Genomic DNA, 25791 nt, shown 5'->3' on the forward strand with positions numbered 1-25791 from the left:
TCTATGTCAGCCTCAAATACCATACCTAGCTCCATGACAGCAGTATGCAGGTCCCCCGAGCAATTTTAGTTTAGTTGGTGCTGCGCGGGACCCATGCAGAGAGCAAAAATCGGAAGAAAAAAAACATGCAAGTGCAGTCAGGGATGTCCAAATTAAAACAATAGTAAAAGTGGGTTTTTGAACCAGCCACCTTCTGATTACAAGACTTGTGCTCTAACCACTGCACCACTTATTCAGTTGCTTAGACATTTCTTCCCTTTCCATTAAGTCCCTCTAAGTTTCTGTCAGCCAATCACAGCTCATTTACCTGACATCGGTGTCAGCTAAACGAGCTGTGATTGGCTGACAGAAACTTGGAGGGACTTAATGGAAAGGGAAGGAGGTCTAGGCAGCTGAATAAGTGGTGCAGTGGTTAGAGCACAGGTCTTGTAATCCGAAGGTGGCTAGTTCAAATCCCCCTATTACTATTGTTTTAATTTGGACGTCCCTGACTGCACTTGCATGTTTTTTTTTTGGACATCCCTGACTGCACTTGCATGTTTTTTTTCTTCCGATTTTTGCTCTCTGCATGGGTCCTGCGGAGCACCAACTAAACTAAAATTGTTCTGGTTCGAATCCCCCTATTACTATTGTTTTAATTTGGACGTCCCTGACTGCACTTGCATGTTTTTTTTTTTGGACGTCCCTGACTGCACTTGCATGTTTTTTTTTTCTTCCGATTTTTGCTCTCTGCATGGGTCCCGCGCAGCACCAACTAAACTAAAATTGCTCCGGGGACTTGCATACTGCTGTCATGGAGCTAGGTATGATATTTGAGGCTGGCATAGAGGCATCTCAGGGGGACTAGTGCACTACGAATGCTGGCCCCTCCCACGACCAAATGGCTTGGATTAGGTCCGTTTTTGAGATGGCCGGCAGTGGTTTCGATTATCGCTGAAAACCGCGGACGGCCATCTCTAGGTCCAGCGATCTCACCATTTGTGTCGTCTATCTCTAGAGTCGACACAAATGATGGGATTTCAGCGGGCCGAACCGTATAATCGAAACCGAAGATGGACGGCCATCTCGTTTCAATTTTACGGTTCGCTCCACCTCTTCGCAGAGCCGTCTCCGGAGATGGACGTTTTTACACATGGGCGTTCGCGTTCGATTATGCCCCTCAAAGTATGGCATAGTATGCTGCATTACAATGTCAATACAATACACAATAACATATTTTAATAGCCCGGGGTGTAAGCAAAGATGAAACACATAGATAAGATAAAGTAACAGGAGTAAGAAAATAAGGAATACTAATTTAAAGAAAGTTGCACATGAGGTCAGAAGGGTGCTCGAAAATTAGCTAGGGCAGGAGTTGATAAACATGTCTTGCTGTAGTATGTGCAGCTGGTGTCACTCCTTGTGTGTATGTGTATGACTTACATAAGTACATAAGTATTGCCATACTGGGACAGACTGAAGATCCATCAAGCCCAGCATCCTGTTTCCAACAGTGGACAATCTAGGTCACAAGTACCTGGCAAGATCCCAAAAAAGTACAATATATTTTATGTTGCTTATCCTAGAAATAAGCAGTGGATTTTCCCCAAGTCCATTTTAATAATGTCTATGAACCTTTCCTTTAGGAAGCCACCCAAACCTTTTTATAAACCCCGCTAAGCTAGCTGCTTTTATTACATTCTCTGGCAACGAATTCCAGAGTTTAATTACACGCTGAGTGAAGAAAATGTTTCTCTATTCGTTTTAAATTTACTACATTGTAGCTTCATTGCATGCCCCCTAGTCCTAGTATTTTTGGAGAGTAAACAAGCGATTCACATCTACCCATTCCACTCCACTCATTATTTTGTAGACTTCTATCATATCTCCCCTCAGCCATCTTTTCTCTATGCTGAAGAGCCCTAGCTGCTTTATCCTTTCTTCATAAGGAAGTCATCCCATCCCCTTTATCATTTTCATTGCCCTTCTCTGTACCTTTTCTAATTCCACTATATCTTTTTTGAGATGCGGTGACCAGAATTGAATACAATATTCGAGATGTGGTCGCACCATGGAGCGATACAAAGGCATTATAACGCCCTCATTTTTATTTTCCATTCCTTTCCTAATAATATCTAACATTCTATTTGCATTCTTAGCCGCGGCTGCACACTGAGCAGAGGGTTTCAATGTATCTTCAACGATGACGCCTAGAGTCCTTTTCTGGTCAGTGACTCCTAATGTGGAACCTTGCATTATGTAGCTATAATTCGGGTTCTTCTTTCCCACATGCATCACTTTGCACTTGCTCACATTAAATGTCATCTGAAAATTTGGACGCCCAGTCTCCCAGTCTCGCAAGTTCCTCTTGTAATTTTTCTCAATGCTCTTGTGATTTAACAACTTTAAATAACTTTGAGACGTCAGCAAATTTAATTACCTCACTTGTTACTCCCATCTCTGGATCATTTATAAGTATGTTAAAAAGCATCGATCCCAGCACAGACCCCTGGGGAACCCCCTATCTACCCTTCTCCATTGAGAATACTGACCATTTAACCCTACTCTCTGTTTTCAATCTTTTAACCAGTTTTTAATTCACAACAGGACACTACCTCCTATCCCATGACTCTCTAATTTCCTCTGGAGTCTTTCATGAGCTATTTTGTCAAATGCCTTTTGAAAATCCAGATACATAATATCGACTGGCTCACCTTTATCCACATGTTTGTTCACTCTTTCAAAGAAATGTAAAGAGGTGTGGTAGCCGTGTTAGTCCACTCTTAAAGGTTATCAATAGAAATCAAACAAAATAAAACATGGAAAAGAAAATAAGATGATACCTTTTTTATTGGACATAACTTAATACATTTCTTGATTAGCTTTCGAAGGTTGCCCTTCTTTGTCAGATCGGAAATAAGCAACTAACACATTTGCTTATTTCCAATCTGGCGAAGAAGGGCAACCTTCGAAAGCTAATCAAGAAATCTATTAAGTTATGTCCAATAAAAAAGGTATCATCTTATTTTCTTTTCCATGTTTTATTTTGTTTGATTTCTAAAGAAATGTAATAGATTGGTGAGGCAAGATTTCCCTTACTAAATCCGTGTTGGCTTTGTCTGATTAATCCATGCTTTTGAATATGCTCTGTAATTTTGTTCTTTACAATACTGTCTACCATTTTGCCCGGCACCGATGTCAGGCTCACCGGTCTACAATTTCCCAGATCTCCTCTGCAACCGTTTAAAAAAATTGCCGTTACATTGGCCACCCTCCAATCTTCCTGTACCAAGTTAGTTACCTCTTTCATTAAAGGCCTGGGTGACAAGCCAAGCTTTCATCTACTTCAGTTTTAGAGCCCAGTATAATATTTACAATGCTGCCTTTTTATGCATAAAGTTGTTGCTCTTTGAGTCCTGGGAGTTAATGCTGTTACGGTATGGTACGGTTCTGAGTGTGTTTTACAAAGTTTGTGCATGTGAATTGTTTGTGTGTTGGCCTTACTGAGGTGACATCAACTACTACTACTACTATTTAGCATTTCTATAGCGCTACAAGGCATACGCAGCGCTGCACAAACATAGAAGAAAGACAGTCCCTGCTCAAAGAGCTTACAATCTAATAGACAAAAAATAAATAAAGTAAGCTAATCAAATCAATTAATGTGGACGGGAAGGAAGAGAGGAGGGTAGGTGGAGGCGAGTGGTTACAAGTGGTTACGAGTCAAAAGCAATGTTAAAGAGGTGGGCTTTCAGTCTAGATTTAAAGGTGGCCAAGGATGGGGCAAGACGTAGGGGCTCAGGAAGTTTATTCCAGGCGTAGGGTGCAGCGAGACAGAAGGCGCGAAGTCTGGAGTTGGCAGTAGTGGAGAAGGGAACAAATAAGAAGGATTTATCCATGGAGCGGAGTGCACGGGAAGGGGTGTAGGGAAGGACGAGTGTGGAGAGATACTGGGGAGCAGCAGAGTGAATACATTTATAGGTTAGTAGAAGAAGTTTGAACAGGATGCGAAAACGGATAGGGAGCCAGTGAAGGGTCTTTAATGTTAGTTTATCATAACATCATATATGGTTTTAGAAAATTTTGCAGGATCTGATGTTTGTTGAAGTAGTTGTCTTTATAGCAGACTTGTATGTGATCAGGTTTAATTTACGAGATGTTGCGTCTTGAGGGATCTACACATACAGTTGAATTGTTTCCATACATGTGTATGTGGTTTAGGGGTATGTTTACTAAGGTGTGTTAGCGTTTTTGTGACTTTAAAGTTGCGCATTAAACTCTACCACGCCTGTACATTTCTATGGGCACGTTAGCGTTTAATGTGCGTTAACCATTAACGCACGTTATGCGCCTATAGCGCACCTTAATAAACATAGGCATTAGTGTTGGTAAGTGCTTGAAATAAACAAGTTTAAAATATGTAACATAATCCTTGATAAAAATCCATTATTATGGGCACATGAAGGCACTGTTTGTCAGTAAGAGAGATTAAACAACATTGATGAAAGAAGTGGAAAAGGTACAGTATAAGTGATGTGAGCTGAAAGATCAGACTGAAGAGTGTAGAGACGCAAGAAACAAGACAGAGAAAAATCAATGTTGGTGTAGAAAACGAAGAGATAAAAGAAAAAAACAAGAAACGATAAATGGGCAAGACACCCTGGAGAAGAAAGTAGAAGACAGAGGAATCTAAAGAAGGACCAATCTTCAGTTCTATTTACAATATTGTAAACGTATAATCAACGTCTAGGAGGCCAAATATATTTCTGTAAACCTACTCTATTTTGCTGTGTGATAAAAAGTGACTGCTCAAGCTGTCTCCTGCTTAGGCTGTTGCTGCAGATTCAAAATAAGTTAATATCCTTGATTTGCATTGGTGTATATAAATGTTCATTTTTCTCTTGCAGTATTTAGTATTGGCATTGGTCTCCTCTGATTTTGAGAACTATTAAGGAGATTAGATTAAAATTTTGTTTTCTTTGGCAATTTGTAAATAATTTTAAAAAATTTAATGCCTAGACAAGAAGAATACATAATACAAACTGATTTTTGTGGTTGAAATTGGAATGTGCGTCTCTTCTCTCATATTTTTCATAATACAGGGGGGAATGCATTTCTGTTTCTATTGGGATTTCCAGTTCAGTTTTTGTCTGCATCAGTGGCGTAGCTACGTGGGCCATGGTGACCTGGGCCCCCCAAATTTGCTCTGGGCCCCTGGTTTGGCTGGTGAGGGTCCCCAACCCCCACCAGCTGAAGTCTTCGTCCAGTGCTGGTCTCCGGCGCCGCTGCATTGCCTGCCCTGCTCTCTCTTCCCCTCACGTCTGGCACACTCCTTTTAGTGAAAGGGGAGAGGAGGCGGAGAGGGGGCAGCAGCAGGGTGGCAGACCAAAATGTGCCCCCCCCACCTTGGGCTCTGGCCCCCTCCCACCTCGAGGTTTGACTATGCCCCTTTTCTGCATATTTCTAATTTGTGGTTACTTATTCTGTACTTGTTGAGAATCTATGTTCTGTGTGTGACTGAGATCTTCACCCAATTGGAAAGAACCACATCATCAAAACATGGTGCATACATTTCTGCTAGTTGGTGTTCAATAAGAGGCGATTTAGTGGCAGCTGCCACGTAAAACTAGGTGGTTCCTTAAAGAATGTGTGCCAAGTTGAGCATCCCCAATCATGTTTATCCACTCCTACCCTAGCTGAGATAATATTTAACCATCTCTCTGACCTTATGTACAACTTTCTATAAATCAGTCACCTTACTTTCTAACTCTTCTTACTCTCTTACCTATCTAGATGTTCCATCTTTGCTTATATCTTTCACTATCAATTACGTATTGTGTTGACATTGTAAGTAGTATACCATGCCATACTTTGTATTGTTATTTGAATATTTTTACTGCTGTAATTGCCTATTGCTCATGTTTGATCTATTCTTACTGTACAGTGCCCTGAGTGAATTCCTTCAAAAAGGCGGTAAGTAAATCCTAATAAATAAATAAAAATAAATTTGGAAAAGTCAGCTCCTATGCTCCTAACAAATGGTTTGCTTGACTGTTTAAATTGCCATGAACTCCATTGTCTTGAGCATGTTCTCAGTCATATTTCACAGCTCTACACATCTCTTGGAATCAAAACTATTTTTTGACAACAAGAATTTGGATTGTGCCTATTTCTAAAAGTGGCAAGCCCAGCACACGTGGCTATTTTTTTTAACACAGTAAACCATATATATTTAAGGTTTGCAGACTAGTAGAGCTGCAGTGAGCCAGTGAGTCCCAAGGAAGGGAACTGGGAAATTGGGTTTTTATGAGGTTGGAGTTCTTAAGGGGTCCTTTTACTAAGCTGTGGTAAATGGGGCCCTGCGCTAGTGGCGGCGGCCATTTTTGCCGCAGTGGGTAAAAAGTCTGAAAAAATAAATGGCCATGCGGTAAGATTGCACTTACCGCGCATTCAGGGTTGGGGGGGAGCACTTACCACAACCCATTGAGGCGACAGTAAGGGCTCCTGTGGTAACCGGGCAGTGCATGGCGCTGCATGATTACTGCTGGGTAACCCTCTGTGGAAATATTTTTCAAATATTTCCATTAGCACCGGAAATGCTGCCCATTGGGGATAGAACTACCACTGGTGCCTGCGTTAAGCCGGCAGTAGTTCTGGATTGCCATGCAGAATGTCTGTGGTGGGCGTACCACTGCTTAGTAAAAGGGCACCTAAATGAATTAATGTTTTACTTTTATTGACTGTATTGCACTTTGAACTTACTCTGGAGTGGTCCATAATCATATCAGATAAGATGCACAGATGAGGAACTGGGAGACCCCTCTCTCTGTGCAGATTGCACCAAAGAAGGTGGATTTCATGTATTTAATCCAGAACACTCCCATTTTCGAGAAGCCCAGTTGTCACACCACTCCTTGGTGGTTGAGTCCACTCTCAAAAGAGCTAGGATTCTAGGTCTCATACAGTGGGGGAAATAAGTATTTGATCCCTTGCTGATTTTGTAAGTTTGCCCACTGACAAAGACATGAGCAGCCCATAATTGAAGGGTAGGTTATTGGTAACAGTGAGAGATAGCACATCACAAATTAAATCCGGAAAATCACATTGTGGAAAGTATATGAATTTATTTGCATTCTGCAGAGGGAAATAAGTATTTGATCCCCCACCAACCAGTAAGAGATCTGGCCCCTACAGACCAGGTAGATGCTCCAAATCAACTCGTTACCTGCATGACAGACAGCTGTCGGCAATGGTCACCTGTATGAAAGACACCTGTCCACAGACTCAGTGAATCAGTCAGACTCTAACCTCTACAAAATGGCCAAGAGCAAGGAGCTGTCTAAGGATGTCAGGGACAAGATCATACACCTGCACAAGGCTGGAATGGGCTACAAAACCATCAGTAAGACGCTGGGCGAGAAGGAGACAACTGTTGGTGCCATAGTAAGAAAATGGAAGAAGTACAAAATGACTGTCAATCGACAAAGATCTGGGGCTCCACGCAAAATCTCACCTCGTGGGGTATCCTTGATCATGAGGAAGGTTAGAAATCAGCCTACAACTACAAGGGGGGAACTTGTCAATGATCTCAAGGCAGCTGGGACCACTGTCACCACGAAAACCATTGGTAACACATTACGACATAACGGATTGCAATCCTGCAGTGCCCGCAAGGTCCCCCTGCTCCGGAAGGCACATGTGACGGCCCGTCTGAAGTTTGCCAGTGAACACCTGGATGATGCCGAGAGTGATTGGGAGAAGGTGCTGTGGTCAGATGAGACAAAAATTGAGCTCTTTGGCATGAACTCAACTCGCCGTGTTTGGAGGAAGAGAAATGCTGCCTATGACCCAAAGAACACCGTCCCCACTGTCAAGCATGGAGGTGGAAATGTTATGTTTTGGGGGTGTTTCTCTGCTAAGGGCACAGGACTACTTCACCGCATCAATGGGAGAATGGATGGGGCCATGTACCGTACAATTCTGAGTGACAACCTCCTTCCCTCCGCCAGGGCCTTAAAAATGGGTCGTGGCTGGGTCTTCCAGCACGACAATGACCCAAAACATACAGCCAAGGCAACAAAGGAGTGGCTCAGGAAGAAGCACATTAGGGTCATGGAGTGGCCTAGCCAGTCACCAGACCTTAATCCCATTGAAAACTTATGGAGGGAGCTGAAGCTGCGAGTTGCCAAGCGACAGCCCAGAACTCTTAATGATTTAGAGATGATCTGCAAAGAGGAGTGGACCAAAATTCCTCCTGACATGTGTGCAAACCTCATCATCAACTACAGAAGACGTCTGACCGCTGTGCTTGCCAACAAGGGTTTTGCCACCAAGTATTAGGTCTTGTTTGCCAGAGGGATTAAATACTTATTTCCCTCTGCAGAATGAAAATAAATTCATATACTTTCCACAATGTGATTTTCCGGATTTAATTTGTGATGTGCTATCTCTCACTGTTACCAATAACCTACCCTTCAATTATGGGCTGCTCATGTCTTTGTCAGTGGGCAAACTTACAAAATCAGCAAGGGATCAAATACTTATTTCCCCCACTGTATCTTGGCGCCCCCAGGCCGAGAGGACTAATGTCAGGAAGTATTTTTTCACTGAGAGGGTGGTGGATATGTGGAATGCCCTCCCGCGGGAGGTGGTGGAGATGAAAACGGTAATGGAATTCAAATATGCGTGGGATAAACACAAAGGAATCCTGTTTAGAAGGAATAGTTCTGTGGAATTTTAGCGGAGATTGAGTTGCAACGCCAGTAATTGGGAAACAAAACAGGAGATGGGCAGACATCTACGGTCTACGCCCTGATCGTGACTGAATAGATAGGGATGGGCTGGAGTATAAATTTTAAGGGGCTTCGATGTTAGCTTAGTACAAGAACAGTATTGGGCAGACTTCTACGGTCTGTGCCCTGAGAAAGGCAAGGAAAATAAAACTCGGGTATACATATAAAGTATCACATACCATGTAAAATGAGTTTATCTTGTTGGGCAGACTGGATGGACCGTACAGGTCTTTATCTGCCGTCATTTACTATGTTACTATGTAAGATGCTGCTTGTTAACTTTATACGACTGAAGGAAATAATTTCTGTTTGTTAAAAGACAAGTTTCTTTCTGAAACAACTATGTACTTCCTCCCAAATGTGACATGTTAGCTGGCTGTGTTGAAATGGAGCTTAATTTGTAAATTGTTAAAACCTCTCACAATTAAACATCAGTTCTCCATTCCCCTTTTGTACAGCCACTTGCTGAATCTGCATTTAACTTATTTTAATGTACAAATTTATCATCCATCTTTTTAATCTTCAGAATGCACAAGGCAAAGTATAAAGACAATGTAACAGCATTACACTATATTTAATAAAAGGAAATCAAATAAATAAAAGTACATCAAACAAAAAAAACCTTAAAACAAAAATAAGAACAGCTTAGAACACAAAACCACTTGAAAATTAATTGGCAAAATGAATAACAATACGCTGCAGGAAAAGATTTAAAACCACTGTGAAGCTCAGTCCTGATGGATTCACATAGTTGGGTTTTGAAATAAACAATGGAATACGATGTGTGGTAACCCTTAAGTCATGTGGTACATTATTTCATGTGTTTTTGAAAATTTGAGCTAATAAAGGACAGATTTACGAACTAGGTTGCCTTTCATCTTCTGTTTTGGTCATTTCCCATTCCGTTTATTTCAAAGGCCAGGGATTACTCTCAAAAGGCATTTGTTTTGCTGTAACCTATCAAAAAGTATTTGAGCCTGGTATTTCAAAGGTACCTGCCTGGTGGATAGTATTTAACTAGCCTATCCCTCAAGCACATAGGAGTAATTTCATGATAAGTCCAAAAGGCCAAGCATGTTAACTTGAATTTAATGTGCAAGTCAATATTTAACCAAGGAAGTGCTTTTAAGATAGGTGACACTAGTCCCTCCTGTTTAACACTTCATGTCTCTGCTTTTGCTTCTAGATTTTGGACTTGATATGGTCAACCTAAAAATGTTTTAGGAAGATTCATATAAAGAGCTTTGCATCACCGTTCTAAAAGCTTGTGGGTAAAGATAAGGACTTAATTGCCCAACAGTGCAGTGTGACCCATGTTTTCCAGTTCACAGCTGAAACCTGGGCATCTGAAATGAGCTAGAATCCAAAAGAATTCCCAGGCCTTTTTACTTCATTCTTTGAATAAAGACAGGGCCCTGATCCATCTGAATCTTCAGACACCTACTTGTCCACAAAATTTCAGTCTTTTCAATGTCTAGCATTAATTTATTGCTGACCAACCATCTTTCCGAGTGGAACAGGCGACTCTCAATGTCCTGTAATAACTCCAATAAAGAGGAGTGAAAGGGAGCACAAAATGAAATATTATCTGTGTCAATTTAAGTCTTAAAAGTACATGTTCTAACAATTTCTGCCATTTCATTAATTCTGGCTCTTCTTTGCCCCTATGTAAACTTATTTTTTTTTTAAATACTCTAAAACCTTAAAACCTTACATTAAGTTTCAGTGACAGCAAGATAGCTCTGTCAGGGCATCATTCGCATTAACACATCACATCAGTGTTTCATCCAAGCATTATGTGAAATCAAGGAGCCCCACCATTGTCAGTTGCCAGGAACGTGGCCTCATAGATGTCATCCTTAATGTAGGTTGACTCTCGATCAAGGACAGCTGTGGTGGTGATCTGACCATTTGTGGCATTAATGTTCAACCATTTTGCAGGATCTGACAGCTTGGAGTATCTATAAAAAAAGGGAGAAAGATCTATGGGAGTCTTTTCAGTTACCTGCTGCTCTTTCTTTAAGGTTTTGACAAGCCCGACCCCTGTAAACCAAGCATCTCTTACAGACCTACATGTATGGGCACAGATAGGCACTCAGGGGGAGATTCTATATATGGCACCTAAAAAAAACAGCGCTGAAATCACCTAGGCGCCGATTATAGAATACGTTTAGTTGCTATTTCAGTGTTAAAACTACATGCATCCATTTACACTAACAAAAACGTGGCATAAATCCTGGCACATAGATTTACATGCACTGGGCCATATTCTTTATCTATGCATGCAAATTTTGGAATGCCCATAAAATGCCCATTTCCCTGCCTATAACCATGCCCATTTTTACCTGCATGCGCTAGAATTTCGGCGCACTTCATTACAGAATACGCTTAGTGAGTTGTGCATGTAAATTCTAATTAGTGCCAATTAGTCCTCATTATTGCTTGTTAAGTGCTGTTATCAGCACTCATTAGCTTGTTAAGCGTGCTAAGTTATATGCATTATTATAGAATCCACTTCGATTTCGGCACGGATCTCTAGGCGCACTATATAGAACCAAGGGGTCAGTGCCTCAGGCTCTTCCCATTCACTTTTCAACCTCTTTACAATTTCCATTGGTTTCATTCTCTCTCTCAGTTATAGTCTACACTAGAAGTAAACTATGCCCTGTCCTTCCCCCTCCCCCACCCTCTGGCCCATTGTATAACTAGTGGTCACGATAGGAAAGTCATCTTTCCAGAGGCAGTTGTTAGTTAATTAAGGTAAAACGTCAGAAGCAAAAAACATGGGGGTCGACATTCAAAATGGTTTAATTGAACAAGCCACCATCTGATATTCAGTGGCACTTAACCAGGCAGTACCGCTGAATCTCATCGCTAACCAACCATCCCCTAACCGGCTAGGTTAGGGACGGACCGGGGGTGGAGTTAGAGCGGAGTGGCGACTTACCTGGTTAGCAGCGATTTCCAGTCCACTCATCGGCTAAGAAATGCATAAAGTTAGGACAGCAAAACAGCTGACACAGGTCTGAATATTAGTGGTGCCCAGTTAATTTCAGGGTTTTTGGACATATTCGGATATACAGCTCTGGGAGCCGCACATACCCTGGCATCAAATACCCAGGGTTAGCTCAGCCTGTGGCCAGAAGCATCTTGCCAGCTTACCCACTGCAAGCTGAACATCAACCCCATAATGTCAGTGGTGTTCCTAGGCTGGCTGACACCCGTGGCGGATCACCGATGCGGCCCCCCCCCCGGCGAAATTACACCCCCCCGGGTGCAGTGCGACCCCCCCCCCCGGTGAAATTACACCCCCCCACCCCGGGTGCAGTGCAACCCCCCGGGTGCATTTTTACCTGCTGGGGTGGGGGGGGGGGGGTGCCGCGCGCCTGTCGGCTCCGAGTCCGCTCGTTCCCTGCTGCTCCCTCTGCCCCGGAACAGGAAGTAACCTGTTCTGCGCAGAGGGAGCAGCAGGGAGGGAACGAGAAGACTCAACCAACAGGCGTGCGGCACCCCCCAGCGGTGTGCACCCGGGGCAGACCGCCCCCACCGCCCCCCCCCTTGGTACGCCACTGCATAATGTTTAAATGTATTCTTACATTTATGGTGTGCTAAGTGTTAATATGTAGTTATCATATACACATACATATAAATAATAGTTATATACAGAGCATTATTCATAATTATTATCTGAAAATCATTGCAGACTGCTCCATAGCTATCTGGATAGCATTCAGGTGGTACAGGGAGGATCATGGATGGAGCCGGAAATTATTCAGAGATTGGCAATATCAGGTGCCAATATCCAGATAACTATCAGATAACACAGGACAGCAAAAGTGCTGTTCTGCATTATCCGGATACTGGTATTGAATATCACTATTTTCTAGATAATGGTGGATGATGCCGGTATATCTGGATATTCAGTGATGATGACCTGAAAGAGGCCTGTACGAAATCTTTGGGCATATCTTGTAGCTGTTGGTTAAAAGCAATGCCAATCACCTTAAATATTGGCTCAAATGTACTTTAAAAGAGCAAAGCTGGACTACTGTAATTCTCTCTACCATGGCCTTATCCAGAATACAGCCATTAAATTATTATTTAATAAGAAAAGATAGGATCATGTTACCCCCCTTCTAATTTCAGACTACTGGCTATCAAATATCATATAAATATTTGATCATCACATACCAGGTCTTACACTCTGGAATGCCTCCCTTTCTTTTTGATCTTCTTGTCCCGTATACACCACAACATACTCTTCGATCCTCTAACCAGCACCTCCTCATGTTCCCATCCCACTGCCATGTTTGGCTTGACTCAATTCGTAGTACATGTCTTAGTGTTGAGGTTGTATCCCACTGGGATGGTCTGCCCCTCTCCTTTCGAACTGAATCTTCATTCTTATGTTCTAAGATGGCTCTTAAGACCCAGGCACTTCCCCAGTCCTAATACTCTGAGCCTACAGACCATGCTTATCCCTATGCTCTGTGCAAAACCTTTTGTTTCTTCTGTCCCTCCTCTCATCCCTTTTCCCACATTGAAAGAAATTTATAATTAATGGGCTGTCCTCTTACATCATTCTTTTTGTATGTGTCGTTTAAATTTAGTTGTCATTTAACCTTATCGACCTCCTCCTCTTCTTCCCTTTTTATCATGTAAACCACTAGATATTTTAAATATGATTCACAGTATATCAAGAATAAACTGAACTTGAAAAAGATTAGTACACTGCTCAGAAGGTGATCTGTTGTGATAAGGGCTTCTGGATTACCTTTCTTTAGACCATGTGTCACTCGTTGGTCTTCAGGGTCTCCCTTAGGACTTGTTGCTGTGAACCTGTCCTCTATTAATCCGTAGGATTGGAAGCACGTATGACTAGTGCGATCCAGATGTGTTTGGTGACCACACAGAAACAAATATCTGGTGGAAATGTAACATCCTCACAAACCCCTGAGAATGGGAAGTGGTAGCTATCCTACTGTATATCGCCTTGAATGAATTCCTTCAAAAGGCGGTAAATAAATCCTAATAAATAAATAAAATAAATCACAACCACCTGCAGTTAGGGCACAAGCTAGGACCTGCAATTTTCCAGCAGCTTTGTGAAAGATGCTGATACAGCCATAGTTTTTTTGAATGAGCTGCTAAAATAATTGCTGTTGTGATGTTTTTGAAGAGAACAGTTAATATTGTGTGTCCATTTTTACAAAAAACAACAACAAAATAATTTGAAGATAATGGCATCTGAATAATGTCAACAGTTTCAAATCTTTCTGTATCAGGGCTCGGAAAAACAAAGCAACCACCCGGATTCTTTCAAGCTCAACATTTTGGTGAGGAATGAATGAGGAAAAATTGTGTAGTTAACTAAGATAATCTCTTTTCAAGGTTTCATTACATGTCCAAAAGCAGTGGGGAGCAGCCATGAGTCAATAGAATCATTTTCTGTGCCAGACAGCGCTGTCCCTGACTGAAGTGTCTGAACTATCTAATGATTTTAAGATGTCATAAGTGCAGAGAGCTTTAATTGGTCTCGGCTCAGGTCTGGCTGTAAATTTTATGTAACTAGACCTACTGAGTAAGTGGTATTCCATGGCTGCCTGTGAGAGTTATAAGACTCTGGGCCAAGCAGAAAATTCTGCTGTAACTAGAAAATTAAGATCCCTTGTGTACATGAAGTCAACAGAAACTAGTGGCACTAACTGATACACTGCAAACCTAATGTCCTTTGGCTTGTCATGAATTCTCGTAGGGGCAATGTTTTAAGTTGGCACCTCTATTTAGGTGCCCTGATGCCATGTGGCAAGAGTCTATTCTGGGCACCCAATTTCTGTTATAGAATGCTCTCATAACTCAATGTCAGTGTGCCTAAGGTAGCTATGATCTCCCTTCTGCTACGAGGACCGCCACACACAGCTGCCAGCCCAGCACCTTGCAGCAGAGGTCTGTCAAAGAAGGACGGGAAAAAGTACAGGTATATGCATGCAAACATATCTCATGCTTATTCATAGTGGATATCTTGCAAACCAGACTGGCTTGGGGTTCCCCGGAAGACTGGGCTGAGACTATCTTTACTGTGTTTGGTTCTTGATTTCAGTTTCACTTTGTCTTGGCCTGCCCCCACCTCAGAGCCTGCTGCATGTAGCGGTCCGGATCCACAGCAGAAAATGTTGTTAGGACTTTTCCCACCGGCTCTCCTTCATAATGCTTGATGGGGTCATGTCTATTTGGGAAATACGGAGCTTCATTGATGTCCATGACTGAGATGGTGATGCCGGCTGTTGACAGTAAGGACATCTGAATACCACTGGCAAGGGGAGCTTGGTTTGTCACCATGACCGTCAGCATAAAAGCCTTGTTCATCTCGTAGTCTACTGGCTGAAACAAACAAAAGGTCAACACTTAGACCACTAGAAACCTACTAATCAGACTAACAAAGCCAACTGATAAGAATCTTTTCCAATTGGAAATTAATTTAAAGAAAACTTTAACGTCAATGCAAATTTTGCATTTCACAGAGGTTAAATTAGGTTAACAGACAACATAATAAGACAGCTCTGGTCCCTAGGACAAAGGAAAATTCATCAGGAAAAAGGGATTAATCTTGCAATAGGTTAAAGAGAGCCTCCAGGGACAGGTCATTTATCTTCTAGTAGGCTATATTGAGTCAGCAGAAATAAAGGATTAATCTATCAACAGGTTAGGAAAGAGTTTATTGGAATAACAGATTTTATCTCCCAGTAGATTCCACAGAGTCCATAGGAATAATAGATTTATCTTTCAATAGATTAAGTGCAATGCACAGGAATCATGGATTTTGTCTCACAGTAAGTGATATCAGTCTGCTACAATCTAGGACTCATTTCCTAATAGGCTAGTAAACAAAAATCTGGTCTTCCAAAAACGTTTTCAAATTCTGATAATTTCAAGGACCCAAATCCCCCTGTCCCCCCTTCCCCAATACCTTTGGCACTCCATTATTGGCAGGCATGTCACTGAAGTTTACGTGGAGGGGCATAATTGAACGTCGCCAGCCAAATAGATCACCGGCGCTACAGCTGGCTGGAACCGTATTATCGAAAAAGATGGCCGGCCATCTTTTTTTTCGATAATACGGTTTAGCCAGGCCAAATGCCTTGGAGTTCGCCGGGTTTGAGATGGCCGGGTTTGTTTTTCAGCAATAATGGAAAGTTATGTCGGCCATCTCAAACCCTGGCCAAATTCAAGGCATTTGGCCATGGGAGGAGCCAGCATTTTTAGTGCACTGGCCCCCCTGACATGCCAGGACACCAACCAGCCACCCTAGGGGTCACTGTGGTGGACTTCAGAAAAGCTCCCACGTGCATAGCTCCCTTACTTTGGGAGCTGAGCCCCCCAAACCCACTACCCACAAATGTACTGCACCCACTAAAATTGCTCCAGGGACCTGCATACAGCTTCTAGGACTTATTGCTGCTGTATAACTTTGGCACACCAGTTCACACCTGAAGACTAATCTCTCTGAAAAATTCCTTTCTTGAAATAAGCACGTTTTCTCACAGTTAACTGCAGATCAGAGGTTGTGCCCCACTGGCAAAGAGTCCCCTGGTACTAAGATTAGCAGTAGGTCAGAGCTGGCACAATGGTGTACAATGCCTTCTTTCAGCACCATTCAAGGTAAGAACTACGTTCTCTAACGTGGGTAACACAGGAAAGGGAACTAAAACTGGCTTACAAAAATGGCCACTACATGACCTACAACAGGAAACAAAACAGGGCACACTCTGACCCAGTTAGCAGGGGGGAAAAGCACCATAGGAGTAGAACCCAGTACCCTACACCCACCACAATGCATTGCTAATGTGACTCTGCAGGGCACCTAACAGAAAAGGTGTCATACTCACACGAGAGCCACATCGCAACCAGGGAAAGGCTGTCGGAGGATACAACACATTCTGCTGTCATGGAGGTGGGTACGGCATTTGAGGCTGGCATACAGGCTGGCAAAAAAGGTTTTTAGTTTTATTTTTTTAGTATGGAAGGGGGTTGGTGACCACTGCGAGAGTATAGGGAGGTCATCCCCCATTCCCTCCAGTGGCCATCTGGTCAGTTGGGGCACCTTTTTGAGGCTTGGTCGTGAAAATAAAAGGACCAAGTAAACCCAGTGAAATACTGCTTAACGCTGCTTTTTTGTTTTTCATTATTGGCGAAAGCCGGCCATCTGGTTGCCACGCCCATGCCTGCCCATGTCCCGCCTTCGCTAATCTACCGACATGCCCCCTTGAACTTTCGCCGGCGAAGCGACGGGAAAGCGGCGATGCTGTCTAAAATGGCGCGTTCGATTATACCGATTTCCCCGCTTTTAAGAAATCGCCGGCCATCTCCCGATTTGTGTTGGAAGATAGCCGGCGAGCACTTTCGATTATAAGCTGGATAGTGCCAACTCCAATAATATGCTTGAGGGGTATCACAAATATTCAGTGTAAGCAGAAAAGAATCAATCTCTCAGCTGATTGGTATAACTGAAGAGCCAGTTAACAACCTTTTTGTTATTCTTTGTAATTACCAGCAACGCTGTGGACCATATATCACTAACAAAGACTGAGTTATGCAAGATCACACACCTCCGTTCATTAGTAACACTTTTTCCCAGAACTTATTAGTTTCAAAAGTGTATTAATTTCCTCTGGCACCGCTTCTAGCGTTATGAGTATGGATTGATTTCCAGCCCTAGATTTTCCCAATGAATAGTAACTGAATTCAGACTATAAAATGGATTACATTGGCTAGTACAGTATAAATACAGTATCTGATGTGGCATAACTTTGGTCAAGTAAATGTGGCAGGGATGTATATAATGGACAGTATTCTGTAAGTTACATATGTAGTGGGAGTCCTGCCTATGTCCTATCCATGCTTTGACCATGATCATGCCCTCCTTGCAGTTATCTGTTATGCCACAGTATTACAGAATAGCGCTTAAGTGCCTTGCTGGAAATTTCATAGGTAAGCACACCTATATGCATAAGTGCTAGTATTTTTTTTTATAAATAATTTTATTAGCAAAAGGGAAAGCATACAATTAAACTTCTGAAACCAAGTTAGACAACCTCAATAAACAAGCAAGAAGATAATCAAAAATATGTGCCGTCAACAAACAGAATGAGAAAAGAAGCCAATCAACACTGTGGTCAATCAAACAAGAAATACAGCTTCCCTGTTTACAAAGTTTATTGCATTGTCTCCCTCCTCATACCCCCCCTCTGTGCATGCTCCACCCATCCCTCTGCAGAACTCCCCCACTGTGCATATTCCACCCATCCTGCTGCAGTACCCCCCCCCCCCCCCACTGTGCATGTTCCAACCATACCTCTGCAGAACCCCTCCCCCGTGCATGCTCTACCCATCCTTCTGCAGAACCTCCCACTGTGAATATTCCACCCATCCTGCTGCAGTACCCCCCCCCCCCCGACTGCATGTTCCAACCATACCTCTGCAGAACCCCTCCCCCGTGCATGCTCTACCCATCCTTCTGCAGAACCTCCCACTGTGAATATTCCACCCATCCTTCTGCAGTACCCCCTCCCCTCAATGTGCAGAACCCCTTCCAAGTGTCTATGTTTTGGGGAACTCGGGTTTAGTATCCCAACTACAACTGCCTAAGGAGCTTCATCTCCAGCTCCTGTGCCTCTCTTGTGCTATGCTCCTCCCATTCTGCCATCATTGTTGGTATTCCATATAAGCACACATGCAAGAGCCCTGTAAGTGTGGGCACCCAGTTATAGAATTGACCATCACATACTGTATTTATCTGGGCTTACTGGTAATGTCAGCATGACAATTGGCTAGTCTGGCATAGATAGCTGACTTGGCACCGGGTTTCATAAAGTTTCTGCTTCAGGGAATTGTTGTGACAGGAACTGCTCCTTTAGCTGATGGTCTCTTAATATATATATTTTTCTCAGGTGGAATGTTGTATTTTGGTGATCATTCTTAACATTTCTACCTGTGGGTATTTACACTAGATTTCTGGTAAAATAAGGGAAGCAGATGGGTGGGATTCTGGATGTAAACTAAACTGGTAGACAACTAGTCAAGTCCTGGATTTTAACTTCACCCTAAGCATGATATTCTTTATTCTAGGAAAATTAGAATCATAACAGTGCAAGAACGTAATGGGGATAACAGTTCTCAAGGCTAGAATAATCTAATATTGAAAGGGAACAGAAAGGAAAGGAATGGATCATTTTTGTACCAAATGCTCTGTTTTGGTTTCAACCTCTTTTATAGTTCTTGAAAAAACTCTGGAAAATTCTAAAAGTGAAATGCAGGTGAAAGAGATGCAGAAGCCCTGCTTTCGGTCACTGGGAATTTATGGTTCACAAGTAAATACTGAAAGGTTTATATTTTGCTAAAAAAAGAAAAAAAACATGCATGAAGTCTGGAGATCCCATGGGGACATGAAAAAAAGAGATGGGGTTGAAGAAGGGATAGGGGAGAGAAGATCAAATACCAACCTTTATCACAGTGACCAAGCCTTCATTGGTGACTGGATCCGTTCTAATGGTAAAATGGCCAGATGCGTCCCCACTGATGATCTTGTACATGGCATTCCAGTTGGGTGAGTGCGGCTGGTCTCGATCCACCACGGTCAAATTAGCCACCACAGTGTCCACACTGTTTTCTGGCACTTCGCCATAGTACTGCAAGGCAAAAGCTACATCCTTAGCACATTCCAGCAGTGGGTGACTCAGAAAACACGCTTCCAATTTAGTTTCTTAAACTATGAGTGAAGACCCCCAAATGGGGTCACAACTTTGGTGGGCTCTCCAAAGGTGCATCATTATTCTGCACCTTCAGGGGGTCACACAATTTTTATTTGGTCGCTATTGTAGGGTTATAGTCACAAAAAGATTGACAAGGCCTGGTTTAATGGCTACTTAAGGTGCAAACTTCACTGACCCCCTTCAGCAACGCACTGTAATTTTCAACCAACTGGTGAAAGAGAAACAACAATTAACAGCAACAACAAAAATTGCAAAATATATTTTGATAACACATCAGTAGGTATGACATGATGTAATTTCACTTGATACTCCTAGAGTTGCCACCCGAAGGTTTGCACATTGTCTTCAGAGATAATTCTACATTTTATGTTGGAATTATTAATGCTCTGCTCTGTGCACTTTTATCCCGTACAATAAGATTTTATATCAAAACTATCCCTCAAAGTGGACCACCCTGATGTATCAGCATGTAATGAAATTACAGCTAATGTCTCCCAGATGCAGGTACTTTGCCTAAGAGCTGTTTGGAACTAAGGTCATACAGCAAGGAAAAGGGAGAAAACCAAGGTGAAAGTGTAGCAAGAAGTGATGCTGGGGAATTAGGGATAGACAGACCACTATTTAATGTCTTTATCTCCTTGATCTTGAAATAATTCAGGATTAGGGGAAGGCAGCTAGCGTCAGCAGGTTTCACTGTGCTCTCAGACAGTGGGTGTATTATATAATTAGGTAATATCTACTTGGTTCTGAAGCTCTTTTATCATCCTCATCAGCTGTGTCTTTGCTTCCTATTCCAGACCACCATACTGTCTTTTTCTCCTTCAATGACCTATTGCGACACTCACATTGTACATCTCTCCAGAATGTCACTAGTGTTCCTCACAACATTGCTTGTTTCTGTTTAATATGTCCCTGCTTTTTTCCAAGAGTTGCTTACCTTCCTGGTTAATTGGTGCATTATTTAGTCTTGGTTCATTCCTAGCAGCACCATCCCGCGTTTCTTTTCTGGGATAGATAATTTTTTTAGAAACTGAGCTGACTTGTTTCCCATTGTTTCTCTCATTTTGGATAAGGTCCTTTTTCATTCAGTTGCAGCTGACCAGTCAAGCATTTCCTTTAGTGAGTGCCTAATGTACAACACTATTTTATGGTGTTTTCTATGGCAATCCTGAGGTCCCTGAAGCCCACAGTAAGTGGTGTCGGAATAGAGACATCTTGAGGTTGTGGTGGAGAAATAGAGACAGTTTGAGATTATGTTATGCCCCACCGCTAATGCCTTTGGCTTAAGGGCTGCAAATGAATACAGTTTCAGGATATCATTCGTGAGTATGCATGAGAAAGATTAGCAGGCATACAGCCTCAATTTTATGCCAATATTTTTCATACTTATACATGAGGGATATTCCAAAAACCTGACCATTTGTGGTCCCGATGAACTGAAATCAAACAGGATTGGTTTGCTCCTTGTTTTCTAATTCCCATCCAGCGTATCCATGTGGATAACAAACAGCACAATGCATTGGAATGGGAATTAGTCCAAAAAAGAAGCAGCTAATGGAAACAGCCAGTAGCTGTCAGAATAAAATGTAATAAAGCAACCTTTGATGTGCATATGTCCATTCTTGAAGTAGTGTTCTTTTAAGGATTTTGATTCTGTTTTAACTTTTTTAAATATATATGATATTTATAGGTGATTTTTAAGTGTGTTATACATTTGTAGGCACGACAATTGCCCTTTAACAGAAATTGATTGTGCCCCTGACGCAGGCATCCATTGCCGAAACATGTCAGTTATCTAAAAACTGAATGATAGGACAATATGGACGTATTACTATTGAAGGTTGCTTTATTAATACATTTTATTCTGATGGCTACTGGCTGTCTCCATTGGCTGTTTCTTTTTTTGGACTTCTATTCTGCTGCGGCTGTTTTTGGGCCTCAGTGATCTAATACAGATGGCAGGCAGGTCTGAGCAAGTTACTTCTTATTAATTACTTCCCTTTGTTTTTTGCATGGTTGGAAATAAAGGCCAATAAATTTGAAAAAATTATATCAGAAGTTGGAGATTTCAGAAGTCAACACGCCCTTCCTCAGGTTCACACAGGACAGCACTTCTCAACCCTCTCCTTCAGACACACCTAGGGCCCTGTTTACTAAGCCAAGTTATAGGCGCGTTAACATTTTGTACGCATGTTGACTGTGTACGCACCTACAATATCCCTATAGGCGCCTACACGGTTAGCGTACATGCTAATGGTAGGTGTGTTAAAAATGCTAAAGCACTTTAGTAAACAGGGCCCTTACAGGCAGATAATCAAAAGCCCTGCGCTGTTCCAAACAGCGCTCTAAAATAGCGCTGGAACAGCGCGGGGCGCTATTAGACCTATGATCAGAGATAATGCATGCAAATTTAAGCAGCACAATTATCTCTGATTATGGGGTAGAAGTGCGGGAGAATTGTGCCTGAGCATGCGCTCAGCAGAATCCTCCCGCACTTGTTTGACAGGTCTGGGCTGGAGACCAATGAAAAAAGGATGTCCAGCTTTAAATCGGAAGATGGACATCCTCAACTGCCCTGTTGCAGGGACAGCCAAATTTCAAGGGGGTGTCAGAGGTATAGCGACAGGGCAGTTGAGGACGTCCAAAATTTAGATGTTTCTGCAATGGGCAGTTAAGGACGTCCAAAATTGGATGTTTCTATGAGAAAAACGTCTTTCTCATAGAAACATCCAATTTTGGACGTCCTTAACTGCCCATTGCCGAAACGTCCAAAATTTGAATGTCCTCAACTGCCCTGTCGCTATACCTCTGACACCCCCTTGAAATTTGGCTGTCCCTGCAACAGGGCATCTGAATTTTGGACGTCTTCAACTCCCTCGCTGGCAGGTTTGCTGTAGGGGGGAATGGGGGCCTGCCAGCATGCAAATGCATGCTGGACAGGGCTCACCATTCCTCCCCAATGATCTGCAAACCCTAACGCCAGCTCGGAGCTGGCTTAGGGTTTGTCGCGGCCAGCGACCCAATCTTTGGCGTGCTGGACGCTGATCAATGGGGATGAATGCGTTAAGCACTGATTAGCATGCATTTGCATGCTACTTGTGCTAAGAGCCCTCGAGCGTGTTATTTCACTCGCTCAGCGCTCTGATCATGGGGAGGTAGCAAACGCCAGTGCTAGTATGGCGCTAACAGCCTCTAGCGCCGGCGTTTGCTTTTGATCATCTGCCTGTCAGTTAGTAGGGTTTTTAGGATTACCACAATCAATATGGATGAGAGAGATTTGCATACAATAGGTCTCTATTATATGCAGATTTATCTGATGTATGTTCATTGTGGTAATCCGGAAAACCTGACTGGCTAGGTGTGCCTGAAGGAGAGGGCTGAAAAGTACTGGCATAAAATGAGCACGCCAAAGGAAAAGATGACAGACACTGCCCGAATCCTGGCAGAGCACCGTCAGCATTTGATTTCTCACTGCTTTGCAATTTAGGATTTTCTGCACTTGTCTTATTCAGCCCTGAATATTGCTTTCTCAAAATAACAGACAGACCCAGACTTGGGCACAGAGGAATACACCGGGAAACCCAATCACTTGGCTGGATTTATTTGTCTCTCACCATACACTCAGAACAATGAACAACAAAGCAGATCATCCCATCTTCAACCAAAGCTCAGACTTAATATTTGTTGAGGCTACAGAAAGCTGATTTTGTAATCTGCTCAAACTGGTGCTGCTTTAGGCAGTGAAAAATAAAATGATTTCTTGCCCAGGAAGTCAGGTTATGAGAAATAGCTTGTTTGCAGCTGGGTTCCAGCAGTAAAAAGAGAAAAGTGATTTATCCAAGCTCACAGAGGGCTGTCAGCAAAAGAAGTAGTGAACTTGTATCTTAGAACAATTTCACAGGAGTAATAACTAGGCCACACCTTCTTCCTACAGAGACAACGTGAAATCAGCCTTTTATCTCCTGTTCTGAAACTGCTAAACCTGCATTAGGCCATGCATGCAGCAATTCTGTCAGCTGTTGAGTCTGCTGCTTTCTATCCTCGCCTTCACTTTCAAGATTGACACAAGTGGTTCTTGGCTTTAACCAGATCCCTAGCTAGAGAATGTAATGCCCTACACTGAACTGGCAGGAACTGTAATTCCTTTTCACCTGGGCTGCAGTATGAGTTCTGCCACTACACAGCAGCTCCAGAAGCTTAGTGTACATTAGAATGCATGGTGCCATGATCTGATCCCCACCATCCCCTGTCAATTCTATTCCATTCCCACCCCGATATTGCTACCATTCCCTCATATGTTGTTTTTTTGTAGAATAAGTGATTGGAAGTGCGAGTTATCATGTCAGATCCTTGACATAGATATGATGTTCTTATACATCAAGCTATAGAAAGTGCAAGTAATCACATCATAATCCCGCATTCATATACTGCAGGTGTACATCAAGCTTTTCACAAGCACATGTTTGCACATTTTATTCATTTTTTGATTATCATTGACAATATTTTGCTCCTTATTGATTCCATTACATTCCATAGCAATTCTATGTTCTCATTACTCAATTATCTGACAAATTTTTATTCCCTATTGATTTTATTATATTTCATAGCATGCTTTTATGATTTAATATTTAACATATTTTTGCATATATGTACATCTATATGTTGTTTTTATAATCTTATTTTTGTGTTTTTATGTTAGACCCCTGAGGCAGGCACTTTGTGCACTATTACGGAATACACTCGATCTGCGCCTAACTTAGACACCAGTATTTAGGCCTGGTTTTAGGTGGCCTAAATGGGTGTGCCTAAATTTTAGTCTCAAGAATGGTGCATGAGCATGTTCTATAAGCTACGCCTAACTTCAGGCATAGTTTATGGAATGACGCTAACTGCGTAGTTTTTTACGGCGATTTTTAAGGCACTGTTTGTAGAATTTGGCCCAGTGTGTATATGGCACTGTTTCACCCTTTGACTTTCATCAGTTCTAAACAACCCTTCAGCCTCAGATCCAGCAACAGTGCTGGCTAAGTGTGTCTCTATAACTGTACAATAGCAATCCAGGTGATCGGCAAGATGATTCTTTAAGGATTCTATCACGTCTATCTGAGCTTGCAACTATCAGATGCCATTTCAATTGATATTTCGTTGGGACCACCAGAGGTAGTGCAGGCTTAGTATCTGCCAATAGTTCTTTTGTAGCCCTGTCAAATGTTTCCAAAACCACAACAATGTCTGCCAGCAAGGAGTCAACAACTGTGCACAATTTGGTCAGGAACTGCTTGTTTGCTCCTGATTTAGTTGCAATTGCACTCAGCTCCTCCATATTCTCTGCCACAGATTTCAATGTCAGCAGAACGCTGTTCCACCAAGTTGACACACACTACTTGAGCAATTTCTTCAGTGAACAGCAGTGGCATAGCCACAGGTGGGCCTGGGTGGGCCAGGGCCCACCCACTTTGGACTCAGGCTCACCCAAAATTGTGACACTCTTGCTGAGGCTGGTGGGGATCTCCAAATCTTGCCAGCTGAAGATTTTCTTTCCTTGGGCATCCAGCAGCTCTTTTGAGCTGACGCTGAGACCAGCCCTTCTACACATGCTCAGTTTTTGCACATGCAAAAGCACTGAGCATGCACGGCCTGCTGGCAGCAGCATCAGTTTAAGGCAAGTGCTGCTGGCTGCCGTTTGGAAGAGTGCCGGCTGCTCGAGGAGGAGGAGGAAATCTTCAGCTGACAGGGTTTGGGGATCTCCGCCAGCTCAAACATTTAATATTTGGGGTTTGTGGGAAGGGAGGGGTGGAGAGAGGAGCAAACCGGAGGAGGGCCAAATTCCATGCCCACCCACCTTGGGCTCAGGCCCACCCAAAATTGGCCATCTGGCTATGCCCCTGGTGAACAGTTGACTTTCGTTCGCTCAGTGAGTGTAAACACCTCCTTGCACAACGTTATAAGCTCGCTTACCTCACTGGGGAGGTCATTCGGACCAACTTTAGTTTTTGATGAGTCCACGAGAGAGTATGAGATCGAGATTATGACCTGTGCAACCTTTCCAGACCTCATCTCGAAATGCTTCTTTCATATTAGATGTATTATCAGTCACATAGATTAGACTAGCTCAGTGGAGATTATACTCTGTCAAATCGATGAATATTCTCACTAGTTTGTTTGCCAAAATTGCTAAACACATGCACCAGCTTTCATCAATTTATTTATTTGGATTTTGCTCACATCTTTTTCAAGGTGAGTTACTTGGG

General features: G+C 42.6%; 1 protein-coding gene across 1 annotated transcript in view; it reads right to left on the reverse strand.

Moving 5' to 3' along the window:
- The window catches only part of CDH4 (cadherin 4), a 394777-nt gene that overhangs the window by 23600 nt on the left and 345386 nt on the right, over positions 1-25791 (reverse strand). The window contains exons 8-10 of the mRNA XM_030213453.1: positions 19271-19456; positions 14899-15152; positions 10590-10732 (exon numbers count right to left, since the gene is read on the reverse strand). Of these exons, the coding sequence (XP_030069313.1) occupies positions 10590-10732; positions 14899-15152; positions 19271-19456 (583 nt within the window). The remainder of the gene's footprint in view (positions 1-10589; positions 10733-14898; positions 15153-19270; positions 19457-25791) is intronic.

This window comes from Microcaecilia unicolor, chromosome 8, assembly GCF_901765095.1.
Source record: "Microcaecilia unicolor chromosome 8, aMicUni1.1, whole genome shotgun sequence".
NCBI classification, from domain to species: domain Eukaryota; kingdom Metazoa; phylum Chordata; class Amphibia; order Gymnophiona; family Siphonopidae; genus Microcaecilia; species Microcaecilia unicolor.